We start from the raw sequence: 18,017 nt of genomic DNA, 5'->3' as shown, positions 1-18,017 counted from the left end.
ATTGCGGTTTGGCAAAAGATTTTGTGAGCCAGAATCCACTTTCAGTGCAATCCTGCACAGAGTTACTCCAGTCTAAACCCAGTCATTTCAGGGGATATAGACTAGAGTAGGGCCGCCTGGTCCCCACCCCCCCTAGTCAGCAGTAGGGGAGGTTGACTAGGGTTGCCAGAGGCAAAGGCAGCACGGCTTTTTCAGGGGGTTGCTGCCGCTGCTGCTGTGGCTTCTCCCACTGATCAGCTGATTGGCGGGGTTGGTCAGCCTTTAAAGAGCTGGGGAGGCACTTCACCAGCCTTAAACTTGTGAAAACGGAGGGAGGAGGAGGCACGGGGGGGGGGGGCGAGGAGGAGGATGCACTGTGGGGGGAGGCCGAATTCAGTGCCCCCACCCTGCCGGCCCTGAGGCCATGGTGGACAAGCCAGTCCCTGGGGCCAAAAAGGTTTGGGGCCACTGTTCTAGTCCATACATACAAGTAGAGGTTGAGCAGCAAATTAGCCTACAGCATAATGAAGACATTTAACAGATGAAAGAACCAAACAGGAATAACAAGCTTACTTTATACGGTCACCATTTTTTTGGATTTCATCCCCCCCCACTCCTTTTCCTGCTCTTATTATATATTCAAAAGGCAACATATCAAGAAGTAGCCCATCTCGGATAATGATTCCAGGGCACTGTTTTTCTTATTCAGCCTCTGTAAATCTCCTAAACGTGGCAGTCTCAAAGCATTCCACGCTCCCAGGTACCTTCCTCCCGTGCTGCTTCTGATGTGAAAGGTCGTAATAACTGCTGAAAGTTTTGTGTTTGCGTATACGCTATTGCCTCTTTAAGAAGTAAGGGAGAAAAGAAACTATTTTAGTTCTGAAGATGTTGTGGTTCTTTTTTGGTCCATTTTCTAGAGATGAAAATGTTTCCTACATTTTCTGCCTTTGCCCATATTGGAATGCAACACTGACATGGCACCCATCCCCAATAGCCATTTGCTTCACTTTGGCATCAAACCAACATCCCCCCCCTCCCCCAGCCCCTGGTCTGTTTTCCTAAAAGCTGCTTTACACATAGTGGAATTGAACCTAGGGCCTGTTTACAGTTGGCGGCTCTGGAAATTCCTGGAGATTTGAGGGCAGAGCCTGTGGTGGATGGCGTTTGGGGAGGAGAAGGAGTTCAGCTGGGTGAGATGCCATAGGCTGGATATGTGCAAACCAAATAGAGAATCGCAGCTGAGAGTAAAAGGAAACAAACCTCCACAGGGTTTCCGTGATGACCAGCCTCTTAAAAAAAGAAAACTGATTCAAGTGCTTATATCAAAATGCATATAATCTAATCACTCTCACATACAATATATTTCACAAGTCATGCCCTGACAACGAACACCTTCACATGTGCAAAAGAAGGACCCAAATACTCATATATACAGTCCAATTCAAGGATGCAGCAGAAAGGTCCTTAAACTTGAAGCAAATTCCCCTGTTCAATTCCATGTAGGGACCATATGGTGATGAAGTTTCTTCTGACGTTTAGACATCTTGTATACAGGTAGTACTTTTATCTTTCCCCGTTTCGATAAAAGCTTTGACTAGCTTTTCAAACAATATCAGAGCACGGGTTTGTTTCCTTTTATAAGCTGGATATGGGCAGCTCCATGTGCACGGGAGGCATTGCAAATCCTGTCGCTTCAAAATGGAGTGAACAAATCACACGCTCTCATGTGAGTCACCCATATATCACACCAGGGGCACCTTGATGCATTCACATGGTTGTTGCATGCCATCCCCTTTAGGGTTTTTCACCTTACAAATACTGGTGAGCACCTGGAGTGGATTGACAGAATCACACAGCCAATCCACCCAGCTTGTGCACTCTTGTGGTCAGACACCAGGAAACATGGGAGGAGTGCAACAGAAGACTTTGCTATCACTTCTCAACTGGTAGCTATTTGATGCATCTCAGAGATGTCAGAGAACCAGGTGAGTGCAAGGGTGGAACGGGAAGCAGCAGTACATGTCTGACCTTGATATTTTGATCCATCTGGGGGAAGTGCCTATGTTGGCCCAAATCACCCATCTGAATCCAGCAACAGAATCTGCCCTCCAAAGCTGTGAATTTGCATTTCAGGCATTCCCATAGGAAAGCCTGGAACCTGATGAAAAAACTAGTTGCAAATCCACCTGTGCTCCAAAGAAATTCAGAGGTGACATCAAACTAGGTAGCTGCTGGACTGGTATTCCCATCCAGAGCTCCAAAGGATCAAGATTTTACAATCATGATTTTAAAAAACGGACTCTAGATTTTGAAAGACACCTGTTCTGAAGACTCCAAGCTATCAAGATTTCATTGCTGATGAGATTTCTAAGGCATCCAAAGCACATCAAGTGTGGAAAGGCATTAGGCTTTGACTGCATCCATAATGAGTTCCTGATCTACAGCGGCATATTCACATAGAAGTGGCTCACAACGTTTCTTACTGACATCATGAAAACAGGAAGACTCAAATTCAAGAAAGCAAAGATATTTGCTATTCTGAAACCTGGAAAACCAAAGCATCTGGTGGAAAGTTACATATGTATTTCCCTTGTGTTGTAAACTTCTCAAGAGGCTAATCCTGAACAGAATCAGTGACAGAATTAATGAACATGCCGCTATAGAGCAAGCAGGATTTAAAGTAAAGGTAAAGGTAGTCCCCTGTGCAAGCACCAGTCATTTCCAACTCTGGGGTGATATTGCTTTCACAGTGTTTTCACGGCAGACTTTTTACAGGGTGGTTTGCCATTGCTTTCCCCAGTCATCTACACTTTACCCCCAGCAAGCTGAGTACTCATTTTACCAACCTTGGAAGGATGGAAGGCTGAGTCAACCTCGAACCGGCTACCTGAACCCAGCTTCTGCCGGGATCAAACTCAGGTCGTGAGCAGAGCTTAGGACTGCAGTACTGCAGCTTTACCACTCTGCGCCATGGGGCTCTTAAGCAGGATTTAGACAATGTCATAATTGTGAAGACCAGGTTCTAAACTTATAAACTCTCACTGGGGCAAGGTATCAGAAGTTTCTTAAAACATCAGTAGTTTTTGTAAATTTGACTGCCTCCTATGACACAGTCTGTAGGGATGATCTACTGTCCAAGTTTTTACAAGTTTTCCCCTGCAGAACATTATTTCAACTCCTAAATAGCATGCTGAGCAATAGAACTTTCCAAGTAATTGTGGGTCATTCAATCAGCAAGCAGAAGAAACCGAATAACATTCTACCCCAGAGCTCAGCCTTTGCTCCAGTTCTTTTCAATCTATACATCTCTGATGATCCCAATATCTAGAAAGTTTGCTTATTCCAATAACATGATGATTGCAGTAATGTACAAATCAATTGAAAGAACTGAGGAAATGCTGACTAGGGGACCTCAACGTTTTGGCTGACTGCTACCAAAAATAGTGGCTTATCCCAAGTCTAGGAAAAAACAGAATGCTCCTGTTTCCATCTCAATAACACTCTTGCCGACTGTGAACTGAGGGCAACCAACTTACACAATTGTGAATTTAATGGCACCTAGCTTACACAACTATGCATTTAAATACCTTGGCATTATTGTGGACAGGACCTTGAGCTATAAGCACCATCTTACCAATGTAACAGTGAAAATACATTCAAAAAACATTCTCCAAAAATGATGTGATACAACTTGCAATGCATCTGCTACAACGTTTGGATGCTCAGCTTTGGGGCTGGTATATTGTACTTCAGAATATGGTGTTTCAGTGTTGCTCAGCAGCCACCATGTCCACAAACTTGATGCCCAACTCAACACATCAATGAGAACCATCAGCGGATGCATTAAACCCACTCCAGCCTATTGGCTACCCACATTGTGCCATATCACTCCCCCACATCTCTGAGGACAAGATGCTCTTCTTCATGAATGTGGAAAGATCATTGAAAGAGATATGACTGACACGGGTCAGTCCAGACTAAGATCTCAATACCCAGCAATAAGATCTGCACAAACCCTACAATCACAAAATTTTGATCTAGGGAATGAATGGTTGTGAACATGGATACTATCAGTTCCACCCAATAGCCATAACCTGGAAAACACCAATAAGAGGCCCTCAGGATTTGACTTGCCACGTAAAGTATGGAAGACAGCTGATAGAATATGGACAGGCTTTGGCAATTGTGCAGACTTTTTCAAATGTGGCAAAATATCAGGACCTGAATCCAGTTGTGGTGGAATCTGCCAAATTATTTCCATCTGACACAGGAATGTGAGTGTTGTGTGTTCCATGTGATGGAGCTCTTTGAACTCTCCCCAGCTGTGATTGAATGGATTGAAAATTTAGATATCAATATTTAGGGGAATTACCCAATTGGTCTTGCATACCTGTTGAATAAACTCAATTATGTATTCAATATTATTATTTACTTCCTGTGTGTAACTTTGCAATATGATAAATAAATCCAAAGCTGCCATTCCCTACGGGGGAATTTATCCTGGCAGTTGTAATTATTCCAGGAGAACTCCAGGCCTCACGTTGAGTTGATAACTCAGGTTTGATGTGCTCAGAGTTGTGTCCTACCCATTTTTCCTCTTGGTCTGACTCAGTTCACGTCATCTCAATGGCCCTCTCAGCCTATTTGGCTTTTATTTCAAAGGCCCCGCTGTCCTTGCTGTAACTTTTCCAGGGGTCAAAAGGGAGACCTTCTCATTTCTAGTGGGAAACCAAAGAGGTTCCAATCCTTAGCTGTTTCTTCCTGCTTCTCCTTGTAATGTAATGAAATGATGGTGGTGACATAGTTGCTTCTTTTGAATGTATATTGTTGGAACATCTGCCAAGCTCATTTATGACTTCCCTAGACAATTTGCAGGGAAAACTTTTCTGCAGGGAAAAGGCCTGTGATGCATTAGCTGGTCACACATTACTGGGTAGGAGCAAAGGTACAATGTGTGAAATGTGTGAAATGTTCCTAATTCAGAACTTCAAATATATTGGAATTTACCCAAATGAAGAAAGAGTAGCTTTGTTTTGCAAATATTTATCTTCCTCTGTACCATATTAGTAGACTTACGTGGGAAGGAAAATTTGTACAAAAGCAATGAAAAAAGCAAAGCTAGATCAAAGAGTCTCCACACTGGAAACTTCAGCATCCAGAAAGAGGATATGAATAAAACTGGAGGGAAAACTAAATAAAATATTTACTCTCTATACATATTGAAGAGAGCCCTGTGGCGCAGAGTAGTAAAGCTGCAGTACTGCAGTCCTAAGCTCTGCTCACAACCTGCGTTCGATCCTGGTGGAAGCTGGGTTCAGAGAGCCGGCTCTAGGTTAACTCAGCCTTCCATCCTTCCGAGGTCGGTAAAATGAGTCCCAGCTTGCTGGGGGGGGGGGGAGTATAGATGACTGGGGAAGGCAAGGGCAAACCACCCTGTAAAGAGTCTGCCATGAAAACGTCATGAAAGCAACATCACCCCAGAGTCAAAAATGACTGGTGCTTGCACAGGGGGCTACCTTTATACATATTGACTTTTGTAGCGATGAGGCTCAAACAAATATTGTGCTAGTTTGTAAATGTCAAAAATCCAGAATCTTCCGTGAGAGTCTTATTGTGGGCACTAGAGGGTAAATAGCAGACCTGGAATCTTGCGCTATTTTACAGTGCAATCCTAAACAGAGTGACATCCTTTTAATTCTGTTGAAGTCAATGTGCTTAGAAGGGTGCAACTTTGCTTAGGATTGCTCTATCGCTCTTCTGTTTCTTCAGCTAAGGCATTAGTGATCAATGGCAATTTGAATTACAGAGGACAAATTTTAATTGATGGGATTTCACATGAATGATAGAGGTGATGTTGTGTGTGTGTTGATGGTGTGTTACAGTAACAGGGAATGACTAGCAAATATCCAATATAACTTTTTTCTGCCGCTGAAAAGTTTATTAAAATGCATGTTTATTATGTGTCATGTTTATTAAAATGTGTGTTATCCTTCGGTATCTCAGGAGCCACTTACACTGATAGGCAAAATGTATTGAAATATAATTAACTGATTATCTATTAAGGGTCAATTAATTAACAATCAATTAAAATATATGCATATAAATGCAGACACACACACACACACCTTTTAGCAAAAAGCATACTATTAAAGAGGGAGAGATGCGGTTCACAGAGCACTGAAATTAGGGGAGGGACGGTGGCTCAGTGGTAGAGCATCTGCTTGGGAAGCAGAAGGTCCCAGGTTCAATCCCTGGCATCTCCAAAAAAGGGTCCAGGCAAATAGGTGTGAAAAACCTCAGCTTGAGACCCTGGAGAGCCGCTGCCAGTCTGAGAAGACAATACTGACTTTGATGGACCGAGGGTCTGATTCAGTATAAGGCAGCTTCATATGTTCATAGTGACAAAACTCCTGTTGATTTTTTTAGATATATATAAAGTTACATTCCATCAGCAGTCTATTATAATATCTGATCATGAGTCTGTAGTAATACTTGGTAAATGTATCTTTTGTATTTCTTATTTCTTATTTTTCTAAGCAGTGTTCTGGTTTCAGAGTTCTTTTAACCATCTCAGAAAACCCATCAATTCCTTTCAGGTTATGGGTGGTCCCATTCTCTATAAATTCAGTTTAGGTAGGGTCTGGTATTGTTGGGGTGGGTGCGATGAGAAGCATTCACTTCCTGTTATGTCCTGTTGGTATAGGAAAATCCAGGTGGCAAATGATTATGATATCCTGCAAGGTCTTTTAATAGTCCATCCTCAGATACTTCTGAATCTCAGCCTACGAAGCCCTTTAAACCCCTTGGGCTTTTTCTCACATTATAATTTCATATGTAGTTTCATTGTACTAAAGCTACATATCTTTTCTATAAGGAGGTCCTGCAAGGACTTGTGGTAGGGGAAATCCCGTATCTTTCCACTGGGTTCCATTTTTTCCTTCCTGTCTTTGCCTAACAACATGATGTCCCCACTTCTGCCTCCATAACCCGTCCAACACCCATTTACTCTTCAATGCACAATTTGCATAATCATCTATTTTCTCCACTTTCCCTGATCCTCCAAACTGCCCCTCCCTCCTAATTCCCCCTTCCAAGGAGCTATTTTCATCCTTTCCCCTCCCCTAATTTTTTTGCTTTTTCATATTCACCCTTTTTGATGCAATGACTATGCATGCACAGTAGCTGTAGGTTATTGTAGTGGGATATTTTTGTAACTTCTTATCGTTCTTCTGCAAACCTGAGGATTGCCTTGAGTTTACAGGCATCTGTATCTGAGTAGTACATCCTTTCATATCTTTGATCCACACAAGAGAGTTATCCATCACCGTTATGTATGTATGTGCTGTCATTGACTTATGGTGATGGTAGCAAGTGAGAAAGCAAAGGTGGTTTGCCATTGCCTTCCTCATAAGAATTTTGCCTGGTGGTCTCCCATCTTTGCTTAGCTGCAAAAGTGTGAAAAGACTGGACTATACCATGTTGCCTCCCCACCCCCCACCCTCCATCTTCACTATTAGATGCCTGATGATAAGTAAAATGCTGCAAAGCATTTTTAGGTTGAAACTCAAATCTCCTTTTTCTTGCTTCCTTATTCATGTATTGAGTATTATTGTGTGACAAATCTCTGTTTTGAAATGGATGTCTTGCAATGTGAGTATGCCAAACGTTAAATTAAAAGTAGCACGAGAAGCAGCCCCATGTTGAAATATCACCCAGCTGTACAACTTTTCCTTTAATGCATTTTTCAGTGATCTCAAACATTGTCCTTCTCCCTTCTTTATTCAAAAGGATTTTGATATGCTCTCTTTTTCAACCTTGATTTTTTTTTTTACTTGCTCCGGGATTCTGTTTCATGCTAACAGGTGCTACACGAGCAATCCCAAGTTATCCTTCGCAATTGCATTTTCCGTCTAGAAACAAGATGCTCCCATTCTGAAAAAAAAAAGCCAGAGGAAAACTTTTAAGTGCAGTCCTAAATAGTGCAACTTTAAGTGCAATCCTAAACAGACCCTTCCAAGTCCATTGAAGTGAATGGGTTTAGAAAGATGGAACTCTGCTTAGGATTGCCCTGCTGATATAGCAACCCTTACTGAGAATCTTGCTCAAGTCTACTCGGTGGTGGTACTCCCAGGAAAGAGTTCTTAAGGTTATCCTATTAACCAGTTTAGACATTAAAAATATTCCTCTATGCGTGCAGACTGTTCTGACTCAAAATGCAGTTGACATGGATGGAGTGATATCTGATTAGTTTGTCCCAGGACTTGCTTTCTGATGATGAACATATGAAGCTGCCTTATACTGAATCAGACCCTCGGTCCATCAAAGTCAGTATTGCCTTCTCAGACTGGCAGCGGCTCTCCAGGGTTTTAAGCTTTTTCACACCTATTTGCCTGGACCCTTTTTTGGAGATGCCAGGGAATGAACCTGGGACCTTCTGCTTCCCAAGCAGATGCTCTACCACTGAGCCACCGTCCCTTCCCAACCCGTTGACCACCAAAACCCAACTCAACCTTCTCCCCAACCCTCAACGATGTTCATGACTGAGACATCTTCTGGCCATTTCCTGAACCGCAGAACAGTCTCACCAAGTGACTGATGATATTGGGGAAAGTGAGGAGATGAGAAGCTCTAGTGGAGAACTCATGCATTCAATACCCCACTAATCATGTCTTTTCTGCTCACGGCAACGCATTTTATGACTGTTGTGGTTGTGTATGGAGATATGCCAGGTCATTCAGACCTGTTCCACCATGTGGTTTCATGGAAGGTGAATGAACCTGGAAGTCCTTCATTATTAAGCCACGTGCAGGGGATACTAGAGGGTTCAGTGCAAGAGACCAAATGCTTTCATTACTGAGTTATGGATGAAGCAGAAGCCTTTCATTATTGGACTGTGCTTCAAGGTGGAATGAATTCACCCTGCTGTTTACATTCCATAATACCTATAATGTGGCTCCTCAGGATGCCAAAGCGTATAGATCCATGGGGCTTCCACCAGAGTTTTATGCAGTGTGCAGTACTGCTATTTCCAGTTCGTTAATCAAACTGAGTAGCATGAGAGAAAGAACAAGAAGCCAAAATGGCTGTCAGAGACAGCTGCACATTGGGCAGTGGATTTTGGCTTTTTGGATATTTCTCTATGGTGATTTATTAGCCTACATTATCAACATAAGAAATGTTGTACAATATGCTACGTTATTATCACGGTTGGTGACCGGTGTTATTAATATACTTTGAACTGAACAACAAAGGAAAATGGCATAACTGATCGTTTCTGTGTCTCTTTCTATTGGCCACTTAACCTTTTCCTGGCTCCTGTCAGAGGAATCAGCTGAGGACTGTGGTTTTGTTTTTACTCATATTATATCCTAGACAATGCACCATACCAGCTACAGCTGAAGCTGTTTTGATGGAATAGGGCTGTGATCTGGCTAAAATTTCAGAATCCAGGGTGCAATTACTCAGAACTTTTTTTTTTTTAAGTAGATCACACCAAAGATTGGCTATCCTTGAATTCAATTAGTATTTCTGGAATCCAAGAAGGAAAAGTAGGTAGCTAAGGAAATAATTAGGTTTATTCAGATCCTTTTAAGCTATTGTGCAGAAATGGATTTAGCTGCCCAGGGCTTGATGCTTCATTGTGATCTGAGTATCTTCCTTGTATTCAGCGGATGAGACATGTTTAAACTTTTGGGCATGCCAGGGCACAATATAGAAAAAAGTGAGTCATGAGAAACCCTGTTTGAAAGCAATGAAATGAGACTTCGCTGAGATTCAGTTTACGCTTAGAAGAGAAGGATGTAAGTATCAGTGGTTCATGTGCAGAGTGCAAAACAGAGAACTGCTTAAGAGTAGACTCTGGGAAGAAATTGAGCCACACACCAGCACCTAGTATAAAAGTAGTGTATTTACAAACTATATACAATACAACTAGTGCAGAGAATAACATTAAACTGAGTGACAAAGTGCTACGCCAGGAACCAACTCTCGACAGAGAGAAATACTGTCTGGCACAGTAGTCCTTATATACACAGCACAGCCAATCACGGCAGTCCACACAATTGCTGACTCCAGCAGGTGCTTTCCCCTGGTTACAGTCCAGCCAGAACCGGCTCACTCCCAAGGTTGATCTGACCTGACCTGTCAGATGCTGTCACTGTAGATCCACCTGCTGCTTCATGCTTCTGTCATGCTGTGGACGGAGGACTCAATATACTGACAGTAAGAAGAACCCTGGCCCATCTAGTCCAGCATCCTGTCTCACACAGTGGCCAGCCAGTCCCTCTGAAGAGCCAACAACAGGGCATAGAAACCAAGGCCTTCCCTTGATGTTGCTTCCTGGCACTGGTTTGCAGAGGTTTACTGCCTTTGAATATGGATGTTCCCTTTAGTCACCATGGCTAGTAGCAGACCTATTCCCAATAATCTGTCTAATTCCCCTTTAAAGCTATTTATACTTGGCAGCAAACTCCACATTTTAATCACTCTCTGTCTAAAGAAGAATTTCCTTTTGTCTATCCTGAACATAGCGCCCATCAGCTTCATTGGATGCCCTTGTGTTCTAGTATTTTGAGAGAGAGAGATCTTTTTGTCAACTTTCTCCACCCCATGCATAATTTTATAAACTTCTATTATGTCCCCTCTTAGTCATCTTTTTCCTAACTGAAAAGTCCCAGCCTCTTAAGCCTTTCCTCATAGGGAAGGTGTTCCATTCTTCTAATAATTTTGGTTGTCCATTTCTGTACTTTCCCCCAGCTCTATGATATCTGTTTTGAGATACAATGACCAAAACTGTACACAGCATTCCAAATGAAGTTGTACTGTTGATCTATGGAGGGATATTACAGTATCAGTCATTTTATTTTCAATCCCTTTCCTAATAGTCCCTAACATAAAGTTTTTCATCTCTACAGTCCATTGGGGTGACACTTTGATTGAGCTATCTAGTATGACCCCAGATCTTTCTCCTCTCAGTCTGAGCAAGTTCAGACCTTATTACCCTATACTGGAAATTTGGATTTTTGTGTCCCAGTGTGCATCACCTTACACTTACCAACACAAAACTTCATTTGCCACTTTGTCACCCACTCACCCAGTCTGAGGAGATCTTGCTGGAGCTCTTCACAGTCATCCTTGTTTTTCTGTATCCTGAATAATTTTGTGCTATCTGCAAACTTGGCCACGACACTATTCACCCCTAGTTCCAGATCATTTCTTTATTTCAAATATTTTCATGCCCTTTATCTTCAGCTGAAATCAGAATGTTCACTTCAAGCAAAATATTCAGGTCTTCTTGGTAGCATATTGTCTATATTTTGCAGCATTTGATAGCATGAAACAGAATCCCAGAGCAAGTTTAAAAATTCAAGGTTGAAAAAGAGCACATCAAAATCCTTTGAGCAAAGAAGGGAGAAGGACAACATTTGAGATCATTAAAAATACCTCCAGCTTTAATGGCTCTTCCATTGTATGGAAGTCACTGCCTAGAGAAATCCATACAGAAGAAGAAGAAGAAATTGGATTTATACCCCACCCTTCACTTTGAATCTCGGAGTCTCAGAGTGGCCTACAATCTCCTTTAACTTTTCCCCCACACATACACACACCAAACACCCTGTGAGATAAGTGGGGCTGAGAGAGCTCTTCCAGAAGCTGCTCTTCCAAGGACAACTCTGTGAGAGCTATGGCTGACCCAAGGCCATTCCAGCAGCTGCAAGTGGAACTCGGTTCTCCCAGATAAGAGTCCGTTCACTTAACCACTACACCAGGGGTGGCCAAAGGTAGCTCTCCAGATGTTTTTTGCCTACAACTCCCATCAGCCCCAGCCAGCATGACCAATGGCTGGGGCTGATGGGAGTTGTAGGCAAAAAACATCTGGAGAGCTACCGTTGGTCACCCCTGCACTACACCAAACTGGCTCTCTAGTAAGAAGAAATCCATGATATTTTAGACTGGTGTGGTATGGAGGTTAGAATATTGGACTAGGATGTGGGAGACCTTAGTTCAAATGTCCAGTCTGCCATGAACAAAACTCACTGATTGGTCTTGGACTAGTCACTTTTTCTTCAGACTTTTTTTATCTCACAGGTCTTTGCTGAGACTAACAGTGGTATCTTAGGCAAAATTGCCCAGTTCCACAGGGCCTGCAAGACCACTCTCTTTCAGTTGGCTTTTAACTGATGCTGAGCCTGTACTGTAGGGAAATTGAAGAAATATTGTCGCCGTTGAAATTATACAACATCAAAGAGGCTAGCGCCAAATCATTTTTGCGTGTTTTAATTATTGAATGTGAAATTTTATAATATTGTATGGATTTTAATTGTTTGTTGTGGTTTTATGCTGTGAGCCGTCCTGAGCCTGCCTTGGCAGGGAGGGCGGGATATAAATCAAATAAGGTATCAAGTATAAAATTATACCCTTCTAAGTCTATCCTTACCTTTTCTCCCCCTGCGGTTTTCTTTGTTGTCTTTGAATCTCTTCTGCTAATTCTAATGCCACTTCTAGCCTGGTATCAATTCCACTGGAGAGAGACCATTTGTTTTTCCTTGCTCAGAGGAACTAGGGTACAACCTGGCACCAAAGCACATTTACTTGCCTGCCTGCCTTGAGCAGCGGGATGCTGGTGAGAAATGGGCTCTGAAACTATGGTCTGAATCATCTGTCCCAACCACCACCACCACCACCATTCCTTTTCTTATGTTGTAGCATTCAGCCTAAGGAAGAGTTCTGGAGAACACTGTTTTGTTTCCTTCTGGTTGGTCCTGATAAAAGGTATTACATACTGTATTTTGGCTTTGGACTCTACAGAAAGCCAAAACATGAATCATTCGTTTCCTTGAGTCACTTAGCTCCAAAATAGGTCTTGGATCAACACAAAGCTCCCTGTTGCTGGTGGTCTTCCAGTTAATATTCACTGTGAGCTGTCCATGGTGCTGAGACTTTTAATGCCCCTGGACTCTTGCTTTGCCCGTACATGCACAAACTTACCCACTCATGCACAGCAGCCTGAAGCAAGAGAAGGAAAGGTTTACACATGTTTTCTTTTTAAAAAAAACTTTCCAAAATGTGCATGTATGAATTTCTCTAGGCAGTAGCTTTCCCCAAATCCATGCCAAAATGGTACTTTGCCTGACCCTCATGAATGACCACTCTCATATTCCTACCCCTATTCTCTGTGTGTAAAGTGCTGTCAAGTCACAGCTGACTAATGGCAACCCAGCAAGGGACTTTCAAGGCAAGTGAAAAGCAGAAGTGGTTTGCCCTCACTTCCCTCTGCAGTCTTTCTTGGAGGTCTCCCATCCAAGTACTAACCAGGGACCCCCGTCTTTCTACTCCGCTAAGCAAAGTTTGTTTATTTATTAAAATATTTACATCCCACCTTTCCTTTTGTCTCCATGTTGAAGCCTTCCTCCAGCCTTAGAAGCTCCGTACACCTTTATTGGCTCTTCCATCATATGAGCCACCTGGAGAATGGTTGGAGCTACCCCAGCAGATACAGAGTAGAAATGCTCCCACTTACTTGTGGCCATGAAGCTAAATTCATGAAACAAATTTGGATGTGGAGCTTTTTCTTTGCCAAATTGATTTTTTTAAAATAATTCAACATTGGATAGGGCTAGAAGAATGCATAGATGCCACACAGGAGGCAGCAAAAATGCAGATACATTTCCAGCAAGTTTTGGCATTGCAGCTCAGCCAAAAGTTTGAGTTCCAAACGAATGACATTTAAGAGAATAATGGAGCTTTTTTTTTTTTTTTTCAGACGAAGCCTCACTGATGATAGGGTAAATTGCAGGTGGTGGGTTGCTGCTGAATACCTTCCCAGTATGATGCCACACATGCATTCAAAGCATTTCTACTGAATAAAAATATTACTAAAGAGATAAAAGAGATCCTAGATTTCAGAGAAAAACTTACATGCCTTTAAGACAAAATAAATCAGTGGCATTTCCTCTTTTCCCTTGAATAATTCATAGAATGAATACTAGAGAATTCAGTGGAAATACATGATAATGGTTTCACAGACACAGTTTCATTTACCCATTATTTCTCCTTTTTAGGCTCCACCTTCATTTGCAACACCCACATCATTCCAGTGAAAAATCAGGACGGCATAGCCATGATGTTTATTATTAACTTTGAGTATGTCACGGATGAGGAGAATGTAGAGTCTCCAGAGAAATTCAACCAGATACCTTCAACCAAAGTTGCAAACCGTAAGTGTGGTTATTATTGGGGAGGGGGGAATTGTGGGATGGGGGACACAACATGAGGAAAAGGAAACGAATCATCAATTGCTCTAACACCTAGCCTTAACTCAAAGAAGGAAGTTTCTTGGAACGGAACTGTTACCCTAGTGGTGTAGAAACTGCCTCCAGATGGATTCAGTATCTTCTCACTGCAGGTGATTGTGCCCTGGTCCCTGTCCAAGGGGGTGATGGGTCACAGCATTTAAATGATCCAGAGATGGCAATTTGGCCATGGTACTGACACCCTACTGTGAAGAGAGCTGGTTTCATAAGAAAGACTCATGTGGTTAGCTACTAACCATGCGGTTGGTTCATTTAGATAGTATTTCAGCCATGCAGCATCCAGATTTGAGGAAATCACCTCCCATGTGGCTATGAAAACATTTAAAGAGACCAATAGTGGTAAGAATGAAAGATTATTTGATGACAATAATGACAAACAAATGCTAGACTAGCAAGCTGTGATTGAATGCAAATGTCTTGCTAGTTTCAGTGGAACACCTGGTGACTTCACACAGAAGAACAAAATGTGTTGCAGGCCCTTCCATCTGTGGCTCATGACTAAGAAAACACTTGAACATATGAACATATGAAGCTGCCTTCTACTGAATCAGACCCTCAGTCCATCAAAGTCAGTATTGTCTACTCAGACTGGCAGTGGCTCTCCAGGGTTTTTCATGCCTATTTGCCTGGACCCTTTTTTGGAGATGCCAGGGATTGAACCTGGGACCTTCTGCTTACCGAGCAGATGCTCTACCACTGAGCCATCGTCCCTCCCCAAGTATCACTTGTTGAAATATCAGAAAGCATACAGTTTAAATGAGCACATAGCACACATACAAGCTATCATGGCAGTACCAATGTATGAACAAAAAAGCTTCTCTTATTTTGTTTTTAAAAAAGAAGTAAATAAATTGCTTTCTTCAGAAAGATGATTAAACTAACCTGAAATTTTAGACTGAGCAAGATATGAGTCCAGTAGAACTTTAGACTGCCTCTCTCAGTGTGCCCCTGGAAGAGCGTTATGCTCTGGGAAGAAGAACCTCTCGGTGGTCCCAGCCCAAGAAATGTACAGCTGTCCTCAACTAGGTCCAGGGTCTTTTTGGCCCTGCCCCCATCTGGTGGAACACTCTGCTAGAGGATGTCCATGCCCTGTGGGACTTACTACCTTTCTGCAGGGCATGTAAGGCAGAGATGTTCTGTCAGGCATTTGGTTGAGGACAGTGATGGGACTGTAGGCAATCTGGCACTCTCATATTTTCCCCACCCTCTGCAACCCCTAGTCAGTCTTTGGAAAAAAATTTTCTGCCATCTCAGGAAATGTATTGTTTTATTGTATTTTAAATTTGTAACTGAATTATTTATTGTTCCTACTAAGCTGTAAGTTGCACTGAGCCCTGTCTGTAGGGAAGAGTGACTAAGAAATCGAATTTAATAAAATAAATAAAGTAAAGACCAACAAGAGTTCCAGGGTATAAGATTTCAAGAATCAAACCACCTTTGTCAGATATTAACGTGTGAAATTCACAGTAATCAACACATGGAATTCACTGCTGCAGAAAGTGGTGGCAGCTGCAAGCATAGACAGTTTCAAGAGGGGATTAGATAAACATATGGAGCAGAGGTCCATCTGTGACTATTAGCCACAAGGTATAGAGGGAACACTATGTCTGGGACCGTGATGTTCTGTATCCTTGGTGCTTGGTAGGGGGGCTACAGTGGAAGGGTTTCTGGACTTCTGACCCTGCTGGTGGACCTCCTGATAGCACCTTGGTTTTGGCCACTGTGTGACATGGAGTGTTGGACTGAATGGGCCACTGGTCTGATCCAGCATGGCTTCTCTTATGTTCTTATATCTGGGTATTTAAGGGGATCTGATGAAGAGAGCCTTGAATCTCAACAGTTTGTACCCTGGATTAGCCTTGAAGGTGCTTGCATTTCTACTGCAGATCTACCCATATGAAATTTTAGGTTTACATCTTACCATAGATGGGCATGTGGATTTTTGTTCAGAGGCAGGATAAGATAAATACAACACTCGGGCTCAAATGAAATCAGCGGGTACTATGTTGATTCAAAAAAATAGTACCCTTCACAATTTCCATTATTTTTTCATACTGCAGAGACGTCTTCTGCATCATATCATTACTTAATGCACTTCTGTGTTAACCAGGGGTGGAATTCTAGCAGGAGCTCCTTTGCATATTAGGTCACACACCCCTGATGCATCCAATCCTGCAAGAGCTTACAAAATAGAGCCTTGTGAGCTCTTGGAGGATTGGCTACATCAGCGGTATGTGGCTTAATATGCAAAGGAGCTCCTGCTAGAATTCCACCCCTGGTGTTAACTGAATTTCTTGTAATTTGAAAATACTAAACTCATTTTTTCCCCTACAACTTCTTTTGTTTGAAAACTTTCTTCCTTATATTTCCTTATCAAGCCCAAGATGACTAACAATAATCTGTGAACGTCATGTTGCTAAAGGATTCGGTTAAAAAATTAAACAGAAGCTATATGCTATGGAGCTTCTTTCTCCAAAAAAAGACAATCACAATCAGACCATCTGAAGTAGAAACGTTTTCACAGCCATCCAACAGTCAGCAATGTTGACCGCCAAAGGAAGCTTATTCCATAATTGAAGGGGGGGGGGGATGAAAAAAGCATTGTTTTTTAAAATTCATTAATACTCCACCTTTCTTCCCAATGGGAACCCAAATCAGCTCACATAATTCTCCTCTCCTCCATTTTATCTTTGCAACAACCCTGTGAGGTAGGTGAGGCTGAGAGTGTGTGACCAGCCCAAAGTCACCCCATGAACTTCCATGGCAGAACCTGGGTCTCCCAGGTTATAGACCCCCACTCTAACTACTACATCAGACTGTCTCTTGCATTGTGGACAAGTGTGCCATTCTAAAAAAGGGTACTTCTGTAGGCATGGATCTGTACACTGTAGCTGGCATGTGGGCTCATAAGGGTTGAAAAAGTAGGCACATGAAAGTGTTTCATAAATATTTATATAACGTGAATATTAAGAAGAGAAGAAAATTTGGTTTTACACCCCACTTTTCTCTTCTTTAAGGTGTCTCAAAGCAGCTTACAATTGCCTACCTTTTCTCTCCTCACAACTGGTGCCCTGTGAGGTTGGTGGGGTGAGAGGCTGGACTAAGAGAGCTGTGACTCACCCAAGGGCACCCAGCTGGCTTCATGTGGAGGCCTGGTTCTCCAGATTAGAGTCCACTGCTCCTAACCACTACACCAAACTGACTCTATATTAAGTAAAATACAATGCAGAATCTACTGAATTATGGTTGCATATTATGTTTTCTATATGTGTACTTTTACAGTACAATGTTACAATGATGTTTACCTTTTTGGAAACCTGGTAACTTACAGGTGCAAGTTCACAACATCTGCGGCCACCACATGCACACTTCCAGTGCTGCCCTAAACAGAGCTACGCCTTTCTAAGTCCTTTAAAGTCAATAAGCATAGACAGGTGGAACAGCTTGGGACAGAACTTAGAAAAGCACCTGTGTGCCCTTTTGTTAACCTCTGCAAATCTACATGGACATTCTTTAATGTCCAGTTCTACATGGCCAGTTTGGTGTAGTGGTTAAGTGTGCGGATTCTTATCCGGGAGAACGGGGTTTGATTCCCCACTCCTCCACTTACAACTGCTGGAATGGCCTTGGGTTAGCCATAGCTATCGCAGGAGTTGTCCTTGAAAGGGCAGCTGCTATGAGAGCCCTCTCAACCCCACTCACCTCACAGGGTGTCTGTTGTGCAGG

The 18,017-nt window shown here is 42.4% G+C and overlaps 1 protein-coding gene across 8 annotated transcripts in view; it reads left to right on the top strand.

Annotated features, from left to right (window-relative positions):
- Positions 1–18,017, top strand: part of KCNH7 (potassium voltage-gated channel subfamily H member 7) — a 478,957-nt gene that overhangs the window by 285,032 nt on the left and 175,908 nt on the right. For all 8 annotated transcript variants that reach the window (XM_060257338.1, XM_060257336.1, XM_060257334.1 and 5 more), the window contains exon 3: positions 14,040–14,195. In XM_060257338.1, the coding sequence (XP_060113321.1) occupies positions 14,040–14,195 (156 nt within the window). The remainder of the gene's footprint in view (positions 1–14,039; positions 14,196–18,017) is intronic.

This window comes from Heteronotia binoei, chromosome 16, assembly GCF_032191835.1.
Source record: "Heteronotia binoei isolate CCM8104 ecotype False Entrance Well chromosome 16, APGP_CSIRO_Hbin_v1, whole genome shotgun sequence".
Classification (NCBI taxonomy): domain Eukaryota; kingdom Metazoa; phylum Chordata; class Lepidosauria; order Squamata; family Gekkonidae; genus Heteronotia; species Heteronotia binoei.
Note: the sequence above shows the minus strand (reverse complement) of the source record. Positions and strands in the feature narration are given on the sequence as shown.